The 20,610-nt window shown below is 42.0% G+C and overlaps 1 protein-coding gene across 1 annotated transcript; it reads left to right on the top strand.

Moving 5' to 3' along the window:
- Positions 1 to 8,622: 8,622 nt before the first annotated feature.
- On the top strand, positions 8,623 to 9,345 carry LOC146929975 (uncharacterized). The gene has a single exon (XM_085707449.1). The coding sequence runs from the start codon at positions 8,623 to 8,625 to the stop codon at positions 9,343 to 9,345; it is 723 nt and encodes a 240-aa protein (XP_085563575.1).
- The last annotated feature ends 11,265 nt before the right edge of the window (positions 9,346 to 20,610 follow it).

Here is a 20,610-nt window from a genome sequence, read left to right as displayed (position 1 = left end):
AAGAGAGAAGATCTAGAGGAGGCTAGAGGGAGCTAGAGATTCAAGCTTTGGGAGCTAAAGTGAAGCCCTAGTTAATAATTGCGAAGAATTATGGTAAGGGGGTTAGGCTTTAATCATAATCTTTAGTTTAATTTCTACCCTAATTCTTTACATAATTGTGGTTAAGTGCCTAATTTGATTTTGGTTGTAGAATTTTGTGCTTAATGTTGTTGACATGATTATGTGCATGAATTGAATGATAATTGTGATGTTGTTGTTGAATTTGTATGTCTAAATGGGTAGATATGAAGATGATATGTTTTTGCATGAAATTGATGATGAATGAAGTTGTGGTTGTAGAATTGTGAATGAATTCATGTTCAAATGTTGTTGTTGTTATCTTGACAAATGTTGTTGTTGAATCGATGCAATGAGTATCGTTGAAATGATGAATTATGATGAGAGTTGTTGTTGTTGTGCAAATTTGTGAAGTTTGTGTTAAGTTGTTCATGTGAAGGACCCAAATGAAATTTTGATATAGGAAGTTGTTGACTGAGTTTTTGATGTTGTTGAATGAATTGGACTTGGTAAAATTTCTGATTTCATGTTGTGATTGTGTTAGTCGAGTCGTTTGGGAGAAAACGAGTTTTTCGTGTGAAATGTCGGTGTTTAAGCGTTTTTGCAAATAAGTGATTATGCGAGGTTTGGGAGAAATGATTTTGGGATGGTTGAAACTTGAATTTTCTGTACATTATGATAGAGCTAAGTGTCAGGAGCGTATAGGCGAAAACAGCATCGAAATCCGATTAACGGTTTGAATTTTATGCGCGAAATGGTGAAAACGGAAAAACAAAGGAAAAGTTGTGCTGTCAATCGAGCACGGCCGTGCCGTGCATGACATGGGCCGTGCTAACTTTCTGTTTCCTTGGCACGGCCGTGCCGTGCATGGCACGGGCCGTGCCGTGCTGACAGAACTTCAGTTTCTGCGTTTTTTGTGCTTTTTCACCCATTTCTGCTTTGACTTGGCCTTTCGTGTAAACATGAAAGTTTTAGATAATTTTGTTAGCTTTCCAATGGTTTTGGTTTGACTTGAAAATGATTTTTAGTTTTTGAGTTATGATGAAAATACTCCAAGGAGGTCTTAGAGAAATTTTACGAAAATCCGCATAACTAATTCTAAGTCGACCCAAACCTCATGGATTGATTGATTGATTCCTAACTTCAAACTTATGTTCTATGAGTTCAATTAAGGTATTTTAGAGTATTGAACTTATGGTGTGAGGGTTCTAACTTGGTTTTATTTTATAAATGTATGGTTTTATAAAATGCTACCAAGAGACGAACTTGGTGAATCTCATGATTCCGTTATAATTAGCTGGTGAAACGCCAAAGTATTCTCTAATGCACTTATATGTGGCCTAGAGGTATACTTAGTTGAGGCATTGAAACTTGTTTACTTGGTTTTGGCTCAATAGCTTAATTATTTCTAATGTTAAGATTTTGAGAGACGAACTTGTTGAAAATGAGCCTTTTGAGCCGATGACTTTATAAATCTTTCTTGGATGATTTTATATGATTAATTGATGATATGTGGATGATTGTGGACAATTGAACATGATGTTTATCATGAAATGGTATGTTGTTCCATTTTACTTGGTTTATGAAAAGTATATGGAATTGTTGTGATATTTGGTAGGTTGATGTTGATGCGTGTGATGATGACTCTTATGTGGATTGTGATTGTTGAATGTGTGGACATGTATACTTGATAATGCAATTGTTGTTGAGATAGTCAATGTAATTGGAGGTGTACTTTTACGTTGGTGGTTTGTAAGAGAGGAGGTGTACTCTTGCATTTGTTATGTTGAAGTTGTGCATTGTCGGGTTCTTGTTGTATGTCCATGCATCATGATCATATTGAGTCGTATGTGAAATGTAATAGAGGAGGTTTTCTCTTACATAGGTGATTGGTAAGAGAGGAGGTGTTCTCTTACTTAAATGTTCGGTTGGCATCTATTGTTGTTGTTTTGGTACCACATGCATATATGTGTCGAGTATAGGCGCATTGCATATTGAAATGGTGTTTTGTTGTGGTATATGAATGATGTTTGTTGGTGATAAGTGTGTTTTACGAATACATACTTGAGACATTTGGAATTGATTGGTTGATGAATTGTGTCATAATTGAATATGTGACTTGATGAATTTGTGCAATTGTTGAATGTTGTGATCTATGTGGATTGGTGTATACATATGATGGGGTGATTTCTTTGTTGATGATGACTGCTTGCTTATAACCTTGAAATGATGGATTGTACTTGTTGAGTTAAGTATGCTAAATGAGGAGTGAGGTGAGTAATCCCTTCATTAGTTGATGTTGATAAATGATGAGCTTAAATCGATTACTTGATTAGAGATTGAATATGCATGCTATTCTATGTTAGTAATGTGATAGCTTGAGGTGTATGGAATGGGGGATAATAATCATGTGATGCTAGTATTCTAGGAGGGATGGTTATGTGTATGTGATATGTATGAATCCTTGAATGCTTTTGTTTTCATATGTTGATTATGATTAATGTAATGCTTACCCCCATTGGTTTTTGCCGCCTACCTGTCTGTATGGATGGGTAGACGTTGTGCAGGAGTAGTTGCTTTGAGGTGAGTGCTTGGATAGCGGGAGCTTGCTCCGTTATCGTCTGGTGTCGTAGTTAGGGCTCTGATTAGGTCGTAGAGTCTTGCTATGTCTTGTTGGTTTTTAATTTATTTTGATTGAGATTTGTCCACGTGTCGGACTGGGAGGATTTTTGTATGATGTTGTATTTTGACCATGGCATATATATTTGGGAGATGTATGAATTATATTTCGTTGTGACTGTTGAGACATTATATATATATATATATGCATGTATGTTTGGATTTTGGATTTTGTGTTAGACGTAGCGTCTATTTCCTGAATATTTGTTATATTCGCGTGTTTTATCGCTTCAATAGAAATAGGGCGTTACAAGTTGGTATCAGAGCCGTGGTCAGTCTTGTCCGGACTAGCATTCGTTGTATTTCCTGTTGTATGCAATATGTACGGAAGTACTGTCGGTACTTGGTGTGTTGTTCCGTTCTATTAGGTGGGTTTGAGCTTAGTGGGGGAGTAGCAGTTGCTTCTAGGGTGTTAGTCTGGCAAGGGAAGGTATCTTTGGCTGCAGAGGCTCAGTTGTTTGTGGTTTGTGTTAAGGTTCCTGTTGATTTTGAGTTGGATCTTGTGTGTCTTCCGTTGTAGCATATGGATGTGATTTTTGGTATGGATTGAATGTTGACTTTTGGTGTTAACATTAATTGTTGACCAAGAGTGTGACGTTTTCTAAGCCGGTAGCTGAGGAAGGTGGAAAGTTCTTGATCGCGGAACAAGTGAAGAAGTCTTTGGACGGTGAAGCTAGTGTATTCATGATGTTTGCTTCCTTGAAGGAGAGTAGTGAGAAAGGAGTTGGTGATTTGCCGGTAGTGCAAGAGTTTCCAGAAGTTTTTCCGGACGACATTACCGAGTTATCGCCGGAGAGGGAGGTTGAGTTTGCAATTGATTTGGTGCCAGGAACGAGTCCTATTTCGATTGCGCCATATCGGATGTCTGCATCAGAGTTGGGTGAGTTGAAGAAGCAGTTGGAAGAGTTGCTCGAGAAGCAGTTTATTAGGCTGAGTGTTTCTCCGTGGTGCGCTCCTGTGTTGTTGGTTAAGAAGAAAGATGGAAGCATGAGGTTGTGTGTGGATTATCGGCAGTTGAATAAGGTGACAACTAATAATCGGTATCCGCTTCCGAGGATCGATGATTTGATGGATCAGTTGGTTGGTGCGGAAGTGTTCAGCAAGATTGATTTGAGATCAGGATATCATCAGATTAGAGTGAAGGCAGAAGATGTATCCAAAACTACGTGCCGAACGAGGTATGGACACTATGAGTATTCTATGATGCCATTTGGAGTATCTAATACGCCAGGTGTCTTCATGGAATATATGAATAGAATATTTCATCCTTTTCTGGACCGTTTTGTGGTGGTGTTTATCGATGATATTTTGGTGTATTCGAAGTCGGAAGAAGAGCATGCCGAGCATTTGAGGATTGTGTTGGGTGTCTTGAAGGAGAAGAAGTTGTTTGCTAAGTTGTTGAAGTGTGAGTTTTGGTTGCGGGAAGTGAGTTTCCTTGGTCATGTGATTTCTAAAGGTGGTATTGTTGTGGATCCGTCGAAGGTTGATGCAGTGTTGCAGTGGGAGTCACCTATGTCTATTTTTGAAGTTAGAAGCTTCCTCTGATTAGCAGGTTATTATCGGAGGTTCATTGAAGGATTCTCTAAGTTGGCATTGCCATTGACGCAGTTGACTCAGAAAGGGCAAGCTTATGTTTGGGATGCTAAGTGTGAGAAGAGTTTCTAAGAGTTGAAGAAGAGGTTGACTTCAGCTCCAGTGTTGATTTTGCCGAATCCGAAGGAATTGTTTGTTGTGTATTGTGATGCTTCTAAGATGGGTCTTGGTGGTGTGCTTATGCAGAATCGTTAGGTTGTGGCTTATGCGTCGAGTCAGTTGAAAGTGCATGAGAAGAATTATCCGACTCACGATTTGGAATTAGCAGCCGTTGTGTATGTGTTGAAGATTTGGAGGCATTATCTGTATGGTTCTAGGTTTGAGGTGTTCAGTGATCATAAGAGTTTAAAGTATCTGTTTGACCAGAAGGAGTTGAATATGAGGCAGAGAAGATGGTTAGAGTATCTTAAGGATTTCGATTTTCAGTTGAGTTATCATCCTGGAAAGGCGAATGTTGTTCCTGATGCTTTGAGTAGGAAGTCGTTGCATATGTCTGCTTTGATGGTTAAAGAGTTGGAATTGATTGAGCAGTTTCGAGATCTGAGTTTGGTTAGTGAGTTGACACCAGAGGGAGTAAGGTTAGGGATGTTGAAGCTGACAAGTAATATTTTAGAAGAGATTAAGAATGGTCAGAAGGAAGATTTAGAACTTGTAGATCGAGTGGTGTTGGTTAACCAAGGCAAGGGTGGAGACTTCAGGTTGGATGAGAACGGTGTTTTGATGTTTCGTGATCGTGTTTGTGTACCAGATGTTCTGGAGCTTAAGAGAAGGATTTTGGAAGAAGGTCGCAGGAGTAGTTTGAGTATTCATCCAGGAGCGACTAAGATGTATCAAGATTTAAAGAGGTTGTTTTGGTGGCCTGGAATGAAGAAGGAGATTGCAGAGTTTGTGTATGCTTGTTTGGTTTGTCAGAAGTCTAAGATTGAACATCAGAAACCGTCGGGTTTGATGCAATCGTTGTTTGTGCCAGAGTGGAAGTGGGATAGTATCTCCATGGATTTTATTGGAGCCTTGCCGAAGACTGTTAAGGGTTTTGATTCAATTTGGGTGATTGTTGATCGGTTGATGAAGTCGGCACATTTTGTTCCTATCGAGACTGGTATGTCTGTGGAGAAGTTGGCTGAAATCTACATTGACCAGATTGTTAGATTGCATGGTATTCCTTCTAGTATTGTGTCTGATCGGGATCTGAGGTTTACTTCTAAGTTTTGGGAGAGTTTGCAAGTTGCTTTGGGAACTAAGTTGAGGTTGAGTTCTGCTTATCATCCGCAGACTGATGGTCAGACGGAGAGGACTATTCAGAGTTTGGAAGATTTGTTAAGAGCTTGTGTTTTGGAGCAAGGTGTCAGTTGGGTCGAATGTTTATCGTTGATTGAGTTTACTTACAACAACAATTTTCATTCTAGTATTGGAATGGCACCGTTTGAGGCTTTGTATGGTCGGAGGTGTAGGACTTCGTTGTGTTGGTATGAGTCAGGTGAAAGTGCTTTGTTAGGACCGGAAGTTGTGCAAGAAACTACGTAAAAGGTTAGGATGATTCAAGAGAAGATGAGAGCGTCTTAGAGTAGGCAGAAGAGTTATCATGATAAGAGGAGGAAGGACATTGAGTTTCAGGTTGGTGATCATGTGTTTTTGAGAGTGAATCCTGTAACCGGCGTTCGTCGTGCTTTGAAGCGTCGGAAGTTGACTCCTCGTTTTGTAGGACCGTTTGAGATTATTGAGAAGATTGAGGTTGTAGCGTATCGGATTGCGTTACCACCATCTTTGTCGAATCTTCATGATGTGTTTCATGTGTCTCAGTTGCGGAAGTATGTGTATGATGCGTCTCATGTGATTCAAGTGGATGATTTGGAAGTAAGAGATAATTTGACCGTTGAGACTTGGCCAGTTAGGATTGAGGATCGTGAAGTGAAGCGATTGCGTGGCAAGGAGATCGTTTTGGTTAAGGTGATTTGGGTTGGACCGACTGGTGAGAGTGCCACTTGGGAATCGGAGAGTAGGATGAGAGTTACGTATCCCGAGTTGTTTCCTTCAGGTAATTTTCGAGGGCGAAAATTCTTTTAAATGGGGGAGAGTTGTAACAGCCCGATTTTTAGCTAGATTTATTTTATTATTTATTTATGTGTGTTATATGTGCTCTTATGTGATTATTTGCCTCTGTGTGTATTTTTGGTTGGGATTTGTAGAATTTTGTGTTAGAAGGGTATTTTAGTCATTTTGGACTTAGGGGTTTTTTGGTCATTTTGAGAGTAAGGGTAATTTTGTAATTTTGTTGAGGATTATTTTTAGTGCTTAGTGAGAGCTAGTATTATTTTACTAAGTGCTAGGGGGTTGTGGAGAATTATTTTGTTACCGATATTTGACCGTTAGTGTTACATTTTACCGCTAAGTGAGTAGTAACATTTTGGGTTAAGAATAGAAATGGGTTAGGCCCATTAAGGTATTGTGAGTTAAGCCCAATTAGTTGAACCTATATAAACTCTTGTTAGTAAAAAAATATGGTTTTTACCAACATTTTCAATTGAGAAGAGATAGAGGTAGAGAGAGAAAAGAACAAGAGGAGAAAAAGGGTTTGAAGAGAGAAGATCTAGAGGAGGCTAGAGGGAGCTAGAGATTCAAGCTTTGGGAGCTAAAGTGAAGCCCTAGTTGATAATTGTGAAGAATTAACGTAAGGGGGTTAGGCTTTAATCATAATCTTTAGTTTAATTTCTACCCTAATTCTTTACATAATTGTGGTTAAGTGCTTAATTTGATTTTGGTTGTAGAATTTCGTGCTTAATGTTGTTGACATGATTATGTGCATGAATTGAATGATAATTGTGATGTTGTTGTTGAATTTGTATGTCAAAATGGGTAGATATAAAGATGATATGTTTTTGCATGAAATTGATGATGAATGAAGTTGTGGTTATAGAATTGTGAATGAATTCATGTTCAAATGTTGTTGTTGTTATCTTGACAAATGTTATTGTTGAATTGATGCAATGGGTATCGTTGAAATGATGAATTATGATGAGAGTTGTTGTTGTTGTGCAAATTTGTGAAGTTTGTGTTAAGTTGTTCATGTGAAGGACCCAAATGAAATTTTGATATATGAAGTTCTTGACTGAGTTTTTGATGTTGTTGAATGAATTGGACTTGGTAAACTTTCTGATTTCATGTTGTGATTGTGTTAGTCGAGTCGTTTGGGAGAAAACGGGTTTTTCGTGTGAAATGTCGATGTTTAAGCGTTTTTGCAAATAAGTGATTATGTGAGGTTTGGGAGAAATGATTTTGGGATTTTTAAAACTTGAATTTTTCTGTACATTATGATAGAGCTAAGTGTCAGGAGCGTATAGGCGAAAACGACATCAAAATCCGATTAACGGTTTGAATTTTATGCGCGAAATGGTGAAAACGGAAAAACGAAGTAAAAGCTGTGCTGTCAATCGAGCACGGCCATGCCGTGCATGGCACGGGCTGTGCTAACTTTCTGTTTCCTTGGCACGGGCATGGCACGGGCCGTGCCGTGCTGACAGAACTTCGATTTCTGCGTTTTTTGTGCTTTTTCACCCATTTCTGCTTTGAATTGGCCTTTGGTGTAAATATGAAAGTTTTAGATAATTTTGTTAGCTTTCCAATGGTTTTTGGACCGTCATAATATTCCTGGGGTCCTAGAGGACCTCCAGGAGGACTCCAAAACATCCTCAAGGTGCGTAAAGCCTCCAGAAGGGTATGGGCGCCCTCCAGAAGGACCCCTCAGGGCCGGGCGCGCTCCGCTAAAGGCGTTGGCCCATTGGCCTTCTAGAAACCGCCTAAAAACCCCATAAATACGTAAATACCCCCGTTGCTTGGAAACCAAGTAACCAAAGCCCAAGCCTGTGGCAGGCTATAAATACCACTCTTGGGAGCATTCCCAAGGGATCCAATAATCAGCTTAAAACCCCAGTATACGATTTCTAACCCTAGAATCCTTACGGTACTTTTGCAAGTACAGTTGGCGCCGTCTGTGGGAAAAGGTAAAACTAACCTTGACCACGTTTCTGAATCGCCAGATCGGAAACCCCTGAAACTAGACCTCTGAATCGTTAAATTCCCTTGCGATTCAGAAACCCTAGCCCTTTTTAACCAACCTAAATCGCACCCCACGTACGATTTAGAGAAAAGCATCTCCACATGGCAACACAGGAAGAGTTGGAATCCATGCGAACCCAGCCCGCTCAACTGCAAGATCGAAACGATGCCTTGCAAGCTTCGATGGAGAACATTTAACAGAAACAATTAGAGGAAAATGAGGAGTCGAATCAGGGCGAGATGGACGATCCCGAACCACAACCGCTGTCCGCCGAGATCTGGGACGCGCCAGTCCCAGAAAACTTCAAACCTCCCCACCTCTCCGTTTTCGACGGCAAGAGTGATCCCATGGAACACATTACGGCCTTCAACACTCGCATGGCCGTAGTCGGAGCTCCAGATTCCCTCAAGTGCAAGCTGCTGGCGGGTACCTTTTCGGACGCCGCCCTACGATGGTACATGAACCTTCCACGATTCTCCATCCTCAGTTATCAAGACATGACCAGGAAACTTACCCAGCAATTCTCCGCCAGTCGCCACCGCAAGGTTTCGGCAACCAGCCTATTCAACGTTCGCCAAGGACACAACGAACCTCTAAGGGATTATTTAGCCAGATTCAACGACACAACCATAAAGGTCACCAACCCTAACCAAGAGGTGTTCGTAGGAGCTTTCCAGAATGGTCTAAGGGCAGGACAATTCAACGAATCCCTGGCTCAGAAGCCCGCCGACTCCATGGAAGAAATCATGGCCAGGGCAGAGTGCTACATCAAAGGTGAGGAAAGCAACGCTGAGAAGAAAGCAAGAGACGCCAGGGAGCGTGCGCCCAACAATTCGGAGCGGCGTCCTTACCAACCACCAGGCGGCAGAGACCGCGCCCCCTACAGAGGAGCAGACAAACGACCTTTCAATCCTTACTACCGCAAGCCGAACTTGGAAAACTTCACCCCCTTGAACACATAGCCAGAGCGCATCATGAAAGAAATCTACGAAACAAAACTGATCCCAGAGCCGCCCCCGACACAACGCACCACTATGGGGGAAGATAGGGACAAGTGGTGCAAGTATCACAAACTAAGGGGCCATGACACCGACTTGTGTATACATCTTCGCCGGGAAATTGAGAAACTAATACAGAGCGGGAAATTGCGGGGTTACACTCGGGACAAAAGAGATGAAAGGCCAAAGGCGAGCAAGAAGGAAGAAGTCGCCGAAGAAAAAAGGCACACATTGAACACTATATCTGGCGGTTTTGCCGGAGGGGGCGAGTCAAGCTCGTCCTGGAAGAAGTATGTGCGTCAAGTGATGTTGTGCCAAGAGTATGAGGAACATGATCAGCAGCGCGGGCCCAACATTTCCTTTTCAGCCAGAGATTATCAAGACGTGGTGCCACACGATGATGACCCTATGGTCATCACCCTGCAGATCTTTAACTGGGATGTAAAGAGAGTCTTAATAGACCCAGGCAGCTCAGCCGATATATTGTACTATGACACCTTTGATCGAATGGGTTTAGATCCGGAACAACTACAACCTTTCAAAGGGACGCTGGCAGGATTTACGGGTGAGCAGGTTCATGTAAGGGGTTATATCACCCTAAAAACAACTTTCGGAAGTGGGTCTCACGCCAAAACCATTCGCATCAGGTATCTCGTGATCAACTCGCCTAGTTCTTACAATATTATCATAGGGCGACCATCTTTCAACCTCCTGGGAGCATTCTTGTCCACTAAATTCTTAGTGATTAAATATCCGTTGAATGATGGGAAAGTCGCCACTATCCGAGGTGATCAGAAAATTGCTAGAGAATGCTACCACAATAGTTTGCGCCTGCAGAAAGCAAAGAAGAAGCCCAATAACGAGATAACTCATGAGGTTAACATGATCGACCTAGACCCCAGGGAGGATTTTCAACAAGAATGCCTGGAGCCCACCGAAGACTTAAAGGAAATCTCTATTGGACCAGAAACTCATCATACCATGAAGATCGGTACGTCCCTAAGCCCTGGAGAAGAAACCGCCCTGATAAACTTGCTGCGAAAGAATCTGGAGCTCTTTGCCTGGAGCCCATCTGAAATGCCAGGAATGGATCCTGACGTAGCATGCCACCATTTGTCGATAAAGCCCGGCGTAAAACCAGTTGTTCAGCGAAAAAGGAAAATGGGCGAAGAGAGAAGAAAGGCTGTAGATGACGAAGTAAAAAAGTTGGTAGACGCCCACTTCATAAGTGAAATAAAATACCCTACCTGGTTGGCCAATACGGTCCTCGTAAAGAAAGCTAACGGGAAGTGGAGAATGTGCGTAGATTACACAGACCTAAACATGGCATGTCCTAAAGACCCTTATCCCCTTCCCAATATTGATCACCTGATCGACAGCGCCTCTGGATACAAAACCCTAAGTTTTATGGACGCTTACTCCGGATATAACCAGATACGTATGGACCCCCTGGACGCTCCCAAAACGGCGTTCATGATCAACACCAAGAACTATCACTATGAGGTCATGTCTTTTGGCCTCAAGAACGCAGGCGCCACTTTCCAACGGTCTATGGACGCAGCTTTTTCTCAGCAGATAGGGCGCAATCTAGAAGTGTATATTGATGATCTAGTAGAAAAAACCAAAGAAGGGCGTAGTCATGCAGACGACCTCGCCAGCTCAGGAAAAGGCCCCTTTCGTATGGCTCATGTCCGTAGACGGTTCTTCCAACTTGAAGGGCAGTGGTGCAGGCGTAGTTTTGGAAGGACCAGACGACATTCTCATAGAACAATCCCTCAGGTTCGAATTCAAGGCAAGCAACAACCAAGCTGAATACGAAGCACTGATCGCCGGCATGACTTTGGCCCAGGAAATGGGGGCTGAAAATTTAAGAGCCAAGAGTGACTCCCAACTCATAACCAGTCAGATCTCGGGCGAATATCAGACAAAGGACGCCCAACTTTCCAGATATCAGGCTAAGGTACAGCACCTCGCCAAACGCTTCACATTCTTCGAAGCAATTTACGTGCCACGAGAAGAAAACTCCAGGGCAGACTTATTGGCAAAGCTCGCCAGCACCAAGCGACCCGGGAACAACAAGACCGTTATCCAGGAGGTGGTCACTACTCCCAGCACGAAGATTGAAGAAGTCCATCACATCACCGAAAGCGAAGAAGGCTGGATGGGACCAATACTAAGGTACCTGACCGGTTCATTCACGCCCGTCAATAGCGAAGAGGAACAAACAGTCAAAAGGCGAGCTTCAAAATTTGTCATAGTTTTCGGTAAGTTATATAGGCGTGGACAAACGACTCCTTTATTACGCTGCCTAGGCGAGGACGAGACTCACCTGGTTCTTCTGGAGGTACACGAAGGAGTGTGTGGAAGCCATATCGGGGGCCGCGCCTTAGCCGCAAAGCTTCTTCGAGCTGGATATTTCTGGCCCACCATGCTTCAAGACAGTTCCGAATTCGTCAAAAAATGTGACAAATGTCAAAGATTTTCAGATAAGCAGCACGCCCCAGCTCAAGAGTTGACTTCTGTTTATTCTCCGTGGCCTTTCCACAAGTGGGCAGTTGACATCGTCGGGCCATTTCCTCTTGCACCAGGACAACTTAAGTTCCTCATAGTCGGAGTAGATTACTTCACCAAGTGGATTGAAGCAGAGGCAGTCGCCAAAATAACAGCAGAGAGAATCAAGAAGTTTTATTGGAAAAAGATCATATGCCGTTTTGGCCTTCCGAAATGCATAGTGTCAGACAATGGAACTCAATTCGCAAGTTCAACAGTGATAGATTTTTGCAAGCACTTAGGAGTACAAATGAAATTCGTCTCTGTAATTCACCCACAAGCAAACGGACAAGCTGAATCCGCTAATAAAGTTATCCTCAACGGAATCAAAAAGAAGCTAGAAGCCGCCAAAAGTCTCTGGGCAGAACAACTCCATGAGGTAAGAACGTGTGGAAAATTGAATACATAAATTTAATTTCTCACTCATTCCCGTCTTTTTTAAATATTATGGTATAATATGTAAACAATCAATATAAGCTCAGGTACTATGGTCTTATCACACAACGCCCCACTCTACGACAATGGAAACGCCATTCACAATGGTGTATGGTACGGACGCCATGCTCCCAGTGGAAATAGATACTCCCACTTGGCGACGAGAGTCCTTTTCTGAAGAAGGTATCACCTTTTAAGTATTATGTTTAAACTAACATCTATGTATGCAGGAAAGCCCATCATTCTTACAAAGACTTGAGTTTATAATTTCCTTTTTTTCTTTATCAAAGCAAATAACGTAGGTTTGGCAGTCAGCATGGATATCATTGATGAGGTCAGAGAACAAGCTCACATCAGGGAGTTCGCCGCCAAACAAAGAGCAGCTCGCCGCTACAACTCCAGAGTAATACCTAGAGAAATGAAGGAAGGTGACCTGGTTTTGAAGCAAGTCGTCGCCCCAACCAGGATAGGAAAACTTTTCCCAAACTGGGAGGGACCGTATAGAATACGGGAGAAGTGCAATCACGGAGCGTACAAATTGGAAGAACTAAGTGGAGAGGCAGTACCTCGTACCTGGAACATGGCTAATCTAAGACACTACTATAGTTAATTTTCTGTTATTTATATTTCTATCACTAGTATTTCCAACAATAATGATGTATGCAAACGCAACACCAAATGTTATCTCTAAACACTATTAATATTATGGGGTTTAGGTAGCACTCTTTTCCCCTGCAAGGGCAGGGGTTTTTAACGAGGCGCCTATTCCTTTCATATATCTTGTCTGCTCGCCACTGTTTATTTTTTCATTACAGATAGAACTTCGTTGTCCACCAGAACTGAAGAGAGGTCCAAAGGACCTGCGAGCCCGTCAAACTTTAAGCAAGGCTCTGAAGGGTCTCGCCAAGTCGATATAGTCAACCTTTAAGCAAGGCTCTGACAAACTGAAGAGAGGTCCAAAGGACCTGCGAGCCCGTCAACCTTTAAGCAAGGCTCTGAAGGGTCTCGCCAAGTCGATATAGTCAACCTTTAAGCAAGGCTCTGACAAACTGAAGAGAGGTCCAAAGGACCTGCGAGCCCGTCAACCTTTAAGCAAGGCTCTGAAGGGTCCCGCCAAGTCGATATAGTCAACCTTTAAGCAAGGCTCTGACAAACTGAAGAGAGGTCCAAAGGACCTGCGAACCCGCCAACCTTTAAGCAAGGCTCTGAAGGGTCTCGCCAAGTCGAAGCAGACTCGTCAACCTTGGAGCAAAAACTCGCCTAACAAGAAATTAACGTAGGCCCCAAAACCCTCAAAGCAAGGCGGCGAACATGGTCTAAGCCACTTCTATAAGCTCACTTTCGAAATAAAATATCATTGTAAATGAAGGTCGCCAACTTCCGTCCAGGGGCTCTGACAAAGGTAATTTACGTCAACCCCGAAGGGGCTATGATAGTCGCAAAGCTTGCGTAATTTCGGCTAACGCAGCATTAACCTTATAAAAGTCCCAATAAGACCGAACAAAGTCAAACCTCGGCAATCACATCAAGAGGGCAATCACACAACATAAAGACAATAAAAACAAACAGCAGGCCGAGACGAGCGCAATCATCAAAGTGCGTCATAATTTAAAAACCAAAGAGTTTCATACAAAATCCAAAAGAAAACCAACATTAAATTGTTCACAAAAGGTGCTGTAGTAAGTCGCCATGATTTAAAGTTACAAAAAACCATAAAAATGATCAGGACTAGCAGGAATCACTCGTCGTCAACGAACTCGCCATCAACGATCACCTTAAAAGGATCGAGCTCTTCCAGTTTGGCCTCAGGATTGAAGAAAAGCGCCTGCTCCTTAGCACGCCTGAAGCCATCTTCAAAGTAAATCGCAAGAGCTCGCCTCCCCTCATCCACAGCCGCCTCCAACTTCTCTAAAGCGGACTTAGTCTCATCCCTCTCTGCCTCTGCTGCCTCTTTGGCTTTCTTCATCTCTTCCAGAGCGTCTTCGGCGGCCTTCTTATCCTTCAACGCCTCCTTCAGGCGGCCATCTAGCCCAGTGGACTTATGCTTCCATTTCTCGACGTCCTCAGCCGCGTCTTTGTATTTTTTCTCCACTAAATCCTGTTTAATCTCCAGGCAGTGAGTCAGCAACAAGGTCCTCAAGGCAGCAGTGCCAATGTCAGCCACCAAGTCACTACACTTGGCCTTCACTCCAGCTTCGACATCGACCTTTGCAAATGGCACTTGTTCTTTCATGTACCTACAAGACACCAGACATTAACGGCATAATGAGTCAACTCTCAGACAAATGAAGAAAATCAACTAAAAGGCAACCAAAAGAAAAACAAAACATACCGACGAATGTCGAACTCAGAGTGCCAGAAAGACTCCATAACCTCATCGTTCAGCGACGTCCCACCAACTTCCTTCCCAGACGGAGGGCGACCTCCAACGCCCTTAGCACCTCGGGCTGTCCTCGCCTTTTTGGACGAAGGAGATTCAACAGCAACAACGTTGTGTGCCCCACCAGCGCCCTCCAGATCATCCACCTCTATAACCCCAGCCTCGCCCTTTCTAGAAGGCTCTTTGCGTTTTAGCTTCCTTAAGGAGACACCCGCCGGGCTGCTGGACACATAGCCATCAGGGCTCTTGTTCCTCTCGACCTCGGCGAGATACTTCCTCATCTCTGCTCCAGTGAGGGGCAACATCTCCTCTGAAAAGAAAACCAAGTACATCCAGTGAGTAAAAACATATGATAATCCTTGAACGAAGCCCAACATAAGTAATTAAGAGAACACTCACGTAAATAAGCATTCAGACGAACCATGTCGCCCTCCCTATTTAACAGCTCATGAATATTGAGTAAAGGGGCCTCCTCCAAAAAGTCCACAAGTGCACGCTCATAGGGCGACATGGCCTCACGAACGTAACCTTTCACATCCAAAGGAGTGCTAGTCCACCTAAGTGGAAACTTGGATACTCCATTCACCAACACAGAAGATGTAGAACATTCCGGTGCACCCTGTACCCTAACAAATGTATCTCGCCACTCTTTTTTAAAGTTACATGCATAAGTAGGAAAAAGCCTTTTTCCAGAATGGGCCGAAATAGAGATCCACGTACCCTTGTTAACATCTTTGGTCCCATAGAAGTGGAAGAACACGCCCACCGCAGGCTCGAAACCCAGGGACTTGCACAGAACCTCGAAGGCGCGAATAAACGCCCAACTGTTAGGGCGTATTTGAGTAGGCGCCACATTGAGGAGCCTCAAGACGTCCATCTCAAAGGGCGTGAAAGGAATTTTCACGCCAAACTCCTCCAAAAACGCGGTATAGACGAAGTAGGATTCGTCGCCCTCGCCCATCATCTCTTGGTCACACGCGCGCTCGTCAGGATCGCAGGACAATAAAACCACGTCCTCCTCTCGTCCAGTCACAGAGATGTTAAACTTGCTCCTGAAGCTGTCAAGAGCAGAAACATCAACGAACAAAGACTCTTCCAACCGTACTTCCTCGGCAAATGAGGCCATTTCTGTTGACCTAAAAGCGTTTTCGTCTCCAACCAACCCTAAGGGAGCCTGAAACGGACGAATCTCCTGGCACTCGTCCTCCTTATGATTCGTCCCTGAAGTGGCAGACAAAAACACACAATCACTATCACTACCCGAATTGGCGCTAGATTCACTAGATAAATCGCTAAACAACTCCTCCCCGAATAAACCATCATAGTAAGTATCCCAGTTTATTATCCCATCGGGACCAGTGGCATGTTTCAAGCATTCCTTCCTCAAACGGTTTTTCTCAACTGGATCAATGGGTCAAACCAATTTCCCTTTCTCATCACACTCCCTAATCAACACCATACCTAATTTCGAACTCTCACGAAGCGTAACAAATAAAGTAAAGTTTGAGAGGGGTTAAGGAATTGAAGAATACCTGTGAAGGAAGAATAGAAAAATCTGCTGAAGCCGCTTAAGCCCGAAGAGAGTTAGAAGAAGGAAGCTTGATCACCGCAAACGAAGCAAAGAAATGAAAACAAGTGAAAAGCCAAACACGTCCTTTAAAGAGGTAAGATCGCCTCGGGAAGCGTGTCTGAAACGATTGAGTGGAACAATGTCATGGGATCTTGACACGTGGCGATCATCGGGGACGAGGAGAATACGAAACGTTCAGAAGGCGAGCTAGCGTTGATCGCCCCACGAAAAACCTCGCCAAAACTCCAAGCAAGGCCCTACGCGTAAATCAGTGAACGCCCAAAACGGGCGTTCGCCCAAAGCTGACATCAGACGTACTCATCACTTCGCCTTGTCCCAAGACTTGTGCTTGGGGGGCTGTGGACCGTCAAGATATTCCTAAAGGGACTTAGGTGACCTCCAAAAAGTCCACTCCTTTGTCATCATCACTTCGCCTTGTCCCAAGACTTGTGCTTGGGGGGCTGTGGACCGTCATAATATTCCTGGGGTCCTAGAGGACCTCCAGGAGGACTCCAAAACATCCTCAAGGGGCGTAAAGCCTCTAGAAGGGTATGGGCGCCCTCCAGAAGGACCCCCCAGGGCCGGGCGCGATCCGCTAAAGGCGTTGGCCCATTGGCCTTCTAGAAACCGCCTAAAAACCCCATAAATACGTAAATACCCCCGTTGCTTGGAAACCAAGTAACCAAAGCCCAAGCCCGTGGCAGGCTATAAATACCACTCTTGGGAGCATTCCCAAGGGATCCAATAATCAGCTTAAAACCCCAGTATACGATTTCTAACCCTAGAATCCTTACGGTACTTATGCAAGTACAGTTTTGGTTTAACTTGAAAATGATTTTTGGTTTTTGAGTTATGATGAAAATACTCCAAGGAGGTCTTAGAGAAATTTTACGAAAATCCGCATAACTAATTCTAAGTCGACCCAAACCTTATGGATTGATTGATTGATTCCTAACTTCAAACTTATGTTCTATGAGTTCAATTAAGGTATTTTAGAGTATTCAACTTATGGTGTGAGGGTTCTAACTTGGTTTTATTTTATAAATGTATGGTTTTATAAAATGCTACCAAGAGACGAATTTGGTGAATCTCATGATTCCGTTATAATTAGCTGGTGAAACGCCAAAGTATTCTCTAATGCACTTATATGTGGCCTAGAGGTATACTTAGTTGAAGCATTGGAACTTGTTTACTTGGTTTTGGCTCAATAGCTTAATTATTTCTAATGTTAAGATTTTGAGAGACGAACTTGTTGAAAATGAGCCTTTGAGCCGATGACTTTATAAATCTTTCTTGGATGATTTTATATGATTAATTAATGATATGTGGATGATTGTGGACAATTGAATATGATGTTTATCATGAAATGATATGTTGTTCCATTTTACTTGGTTTATGAAAAATATATGGAATTGTTGTGATATTTGGTAGGTTGATGTTGATGTGTGTGACGATGATTCTTATGTGGATTGTGATTGTTGAATGTGTGGACATGTATACTTGATAATGCAATTGTCGTTGAGATAGTCAATGTAATTGGAGGTGTACTTTTACATTGGCGATTTGTAAGAGAGGAGGTGTACTCTTGCATTTGTTATGTTGAAGTTGTGCATTGTCGGGTTCTTGTTGTATGTCCATGCATCATGATCATATTGAGTCGTATGTGAAAGGTAAGAGAGGATATGTTCTCTTACATAGGTGATTGGTAAGAGAGGAGGTGTTCTCTTACTTAGATGTTCGGTTGGCATCTATTGTTGTTGTTATGGTACCACATGCATATATGTGTCGAGTATAGGCGCATTGCATATTGAAATGGTGTTTTGTTGTGGTATATGAATGATGTTTGTTGGTGATAAGTGTGTTTGACGAATACATACTTGAGACATTTGGAATTGATTGGTTGATGAATTGTGTCATAATTGAATATGTGACTTGATAAATTTGTGCAATTGTTGAATGTTGTGATCTATGTGGATTGGTGTATACATATGATGTGGTGATTTCTTTGTTGATGATGACTGCTTGCTTATAACCTTGAAATGATGGATTGTACTTGTTGAGTTAAGTATGCTAAATGAGGAGTGAGGTGAGTAATCCTTTCATTTGTTGATGTTGATAAATGATGAGCTTAAGTCGATTACTTGATTAGAGATTGAATATATGCTAGGCTATGTTAGTAATGTGATAGCTTGAGGTGTATGGAATGGGGGATAATAATCATGTGATACTAGTATTCTAGGAGGGATGGTTATGTATATGTGATATGTATGAATCCTTGAATGCTTATGTTTTCATATGTTGATTATGATTAATGTAATGCTTACCCCCATTGGTTTTTGCCGCCTACCTGTCTGTATGGATGGGTAGACGTTGTGCAGGAGTAGTTGCTTTGAGGTGAGTGCTTGGATAGCGGGAGCTTGCTCCGTTATCGTCTGGTGTCGTAGTTAGTGCTCTGATTAGGTCGTAGAGTCTTGCTATGTCTTGTTGGTTTTTATTTTATTTTGATTGAGATTTTTCCACGTGTCGGACTGGGAGGATTTTTGTATGATGTTGTATTTTGACCATGGCATATATATTTGGGAGATGTATGAATTATATTCCGCTGTGACTGTTGAGACATTATATATATATGCATGTATGTTTGGATTTTGTGTTAGACGTAGCGTCTATTTCTTGAATATTTGTTATATTCGCGTGTTTTATCGCTTCAATAGAAATAGGGCCTTACAAACCTCATTAAGGATGATGGATAAAGTTTTTGCAATTGTTGAGACTTGAGAAGCACCTGAGTTGCAATTGTACTACAGTGCTTAGAATAGTGTTAAAAGTTCTCTAAATCAACAAATACTCTTTTAATGAATATTTGAGTATGTATTAGTAGTAGTATCATTTTTTGAGTATTATGACTTGTGACTTATGGTTTGTATGAAATAGTAGAGTAATAGTGGAAGATATATGATTGACACGGATCTCTCCCTCACAGCTCTCTCTCACGGCTCTCTCCCTCACTGCTCTTTCTACCACTTTATATACATAAGCCTGTGTAAGATTTTCCTTGAAACTTTGTTTTTGATTATTTTTTCCTCACTTTTCACCACTGTTTATAGAAGATTTTCTATTTAACTTGGACATTTGTTCTCGAACACCCAGTGGAACGGAATGAGACAACCTTTGCAACCGGGCAGCTTTCCGGAGTGCTCTAGCAGTCCTTTCAATTTCTGGATCGAATTCGAGATCGTCAGAGCTCACCTTACCTCGCATAAACAACAAAATACCTTAGTAGCACTGCACAATACAAAGTAATCAAATGAATACTGAAACAGAAAATTTAAAAAATAAAAACAGAAAATTAAATTGCAGAAATCCTAAATTATAACGTATTTGCCTTGTTGAAATAATTCAACAGTCCCCGGCAACGGCGCCAAAAACTTGATAGACGTTTGGCAAGTGCACCAAATACTATCGAAGTAGTAAAAATATCGATCCCACGAGGACTGTTTTTAACTTCAATAATTCAAGTGCGTTATAGAAATAAGATGTGTAAAGTTTATTTTGGTTTGCCACTAGGCAGTAGATTTGGTTTGATTTCATGAAATCAAATAAAATAAAATAGATTTGATTAAGAAAATATGGAGAGAGATGAGATCAGGTCTGTCGAATCCTCTATGTTTCCCCTAATTGGTTACTGCACCTATTATTACTAATGATTCTCTAGTTTCACGATAGTTAACAAATTAGCCCTAATCAATCCCTTGAGTTAGGACCCTCTTCTTAAACTACAGCCCCTAATTCCTTAGGTGGTCTAATAATCCTTGAAGGTTTTATGAACGTTAACCTAATATGACTAACAAACGATTATCCATTCCTAGACTAACCATGTTTATTTGAACAATTCAATTAGGTCTAAGTCGAAAGCTATGGTTAGTAGTCATTCGTTCTCACAAAATCATGTTTATATTTGATCAGGATATAAAAAGCATTAAGAACAATTGAATTGAATAAAGACTAGAAATTCATTAATAACTAATAGAGTTTAACAGCAACATATGATCAATTAGGGTTACATAGATTCATCTCTGACCTAATCTCTAAGAGATTTAGCTACTCATAATTGAGTTTACAAATAGCATAATCAATGAAAGAATTAAAACATACATAAACTGGGTTAGAGATGATGAAATCCTCTCCGCTGCAGCCTTCTGGGTGTTAAAATCGCACTTTCGCTCTCCAAAATCGTAATCCCCTTTGTTTGAGACTGACTTCAGCTTAAATAGGCAAATCTGGATCGCCCAAA

The sequence above is a fragment of the Medicago sativa genome, chromosome 4 (genome assembly GCF_051527215.1).
Source record: "Medicago sativa cultivar Bolivia chromosome 4, Bolivia_mono, whole genome shotgun sequence".
Lineage (NCBI taxonomy): Eukaryota > Viridiplantae > Streptophyta > Magnoliopsida > Fabales > Fabaceae > Medicago > Medicago sativa.
The sequence above is the reverse complement of the archived record's forward strand: the minus strand, read 5'-3'. Positions and strand labels throughout refer to the sequence as shown.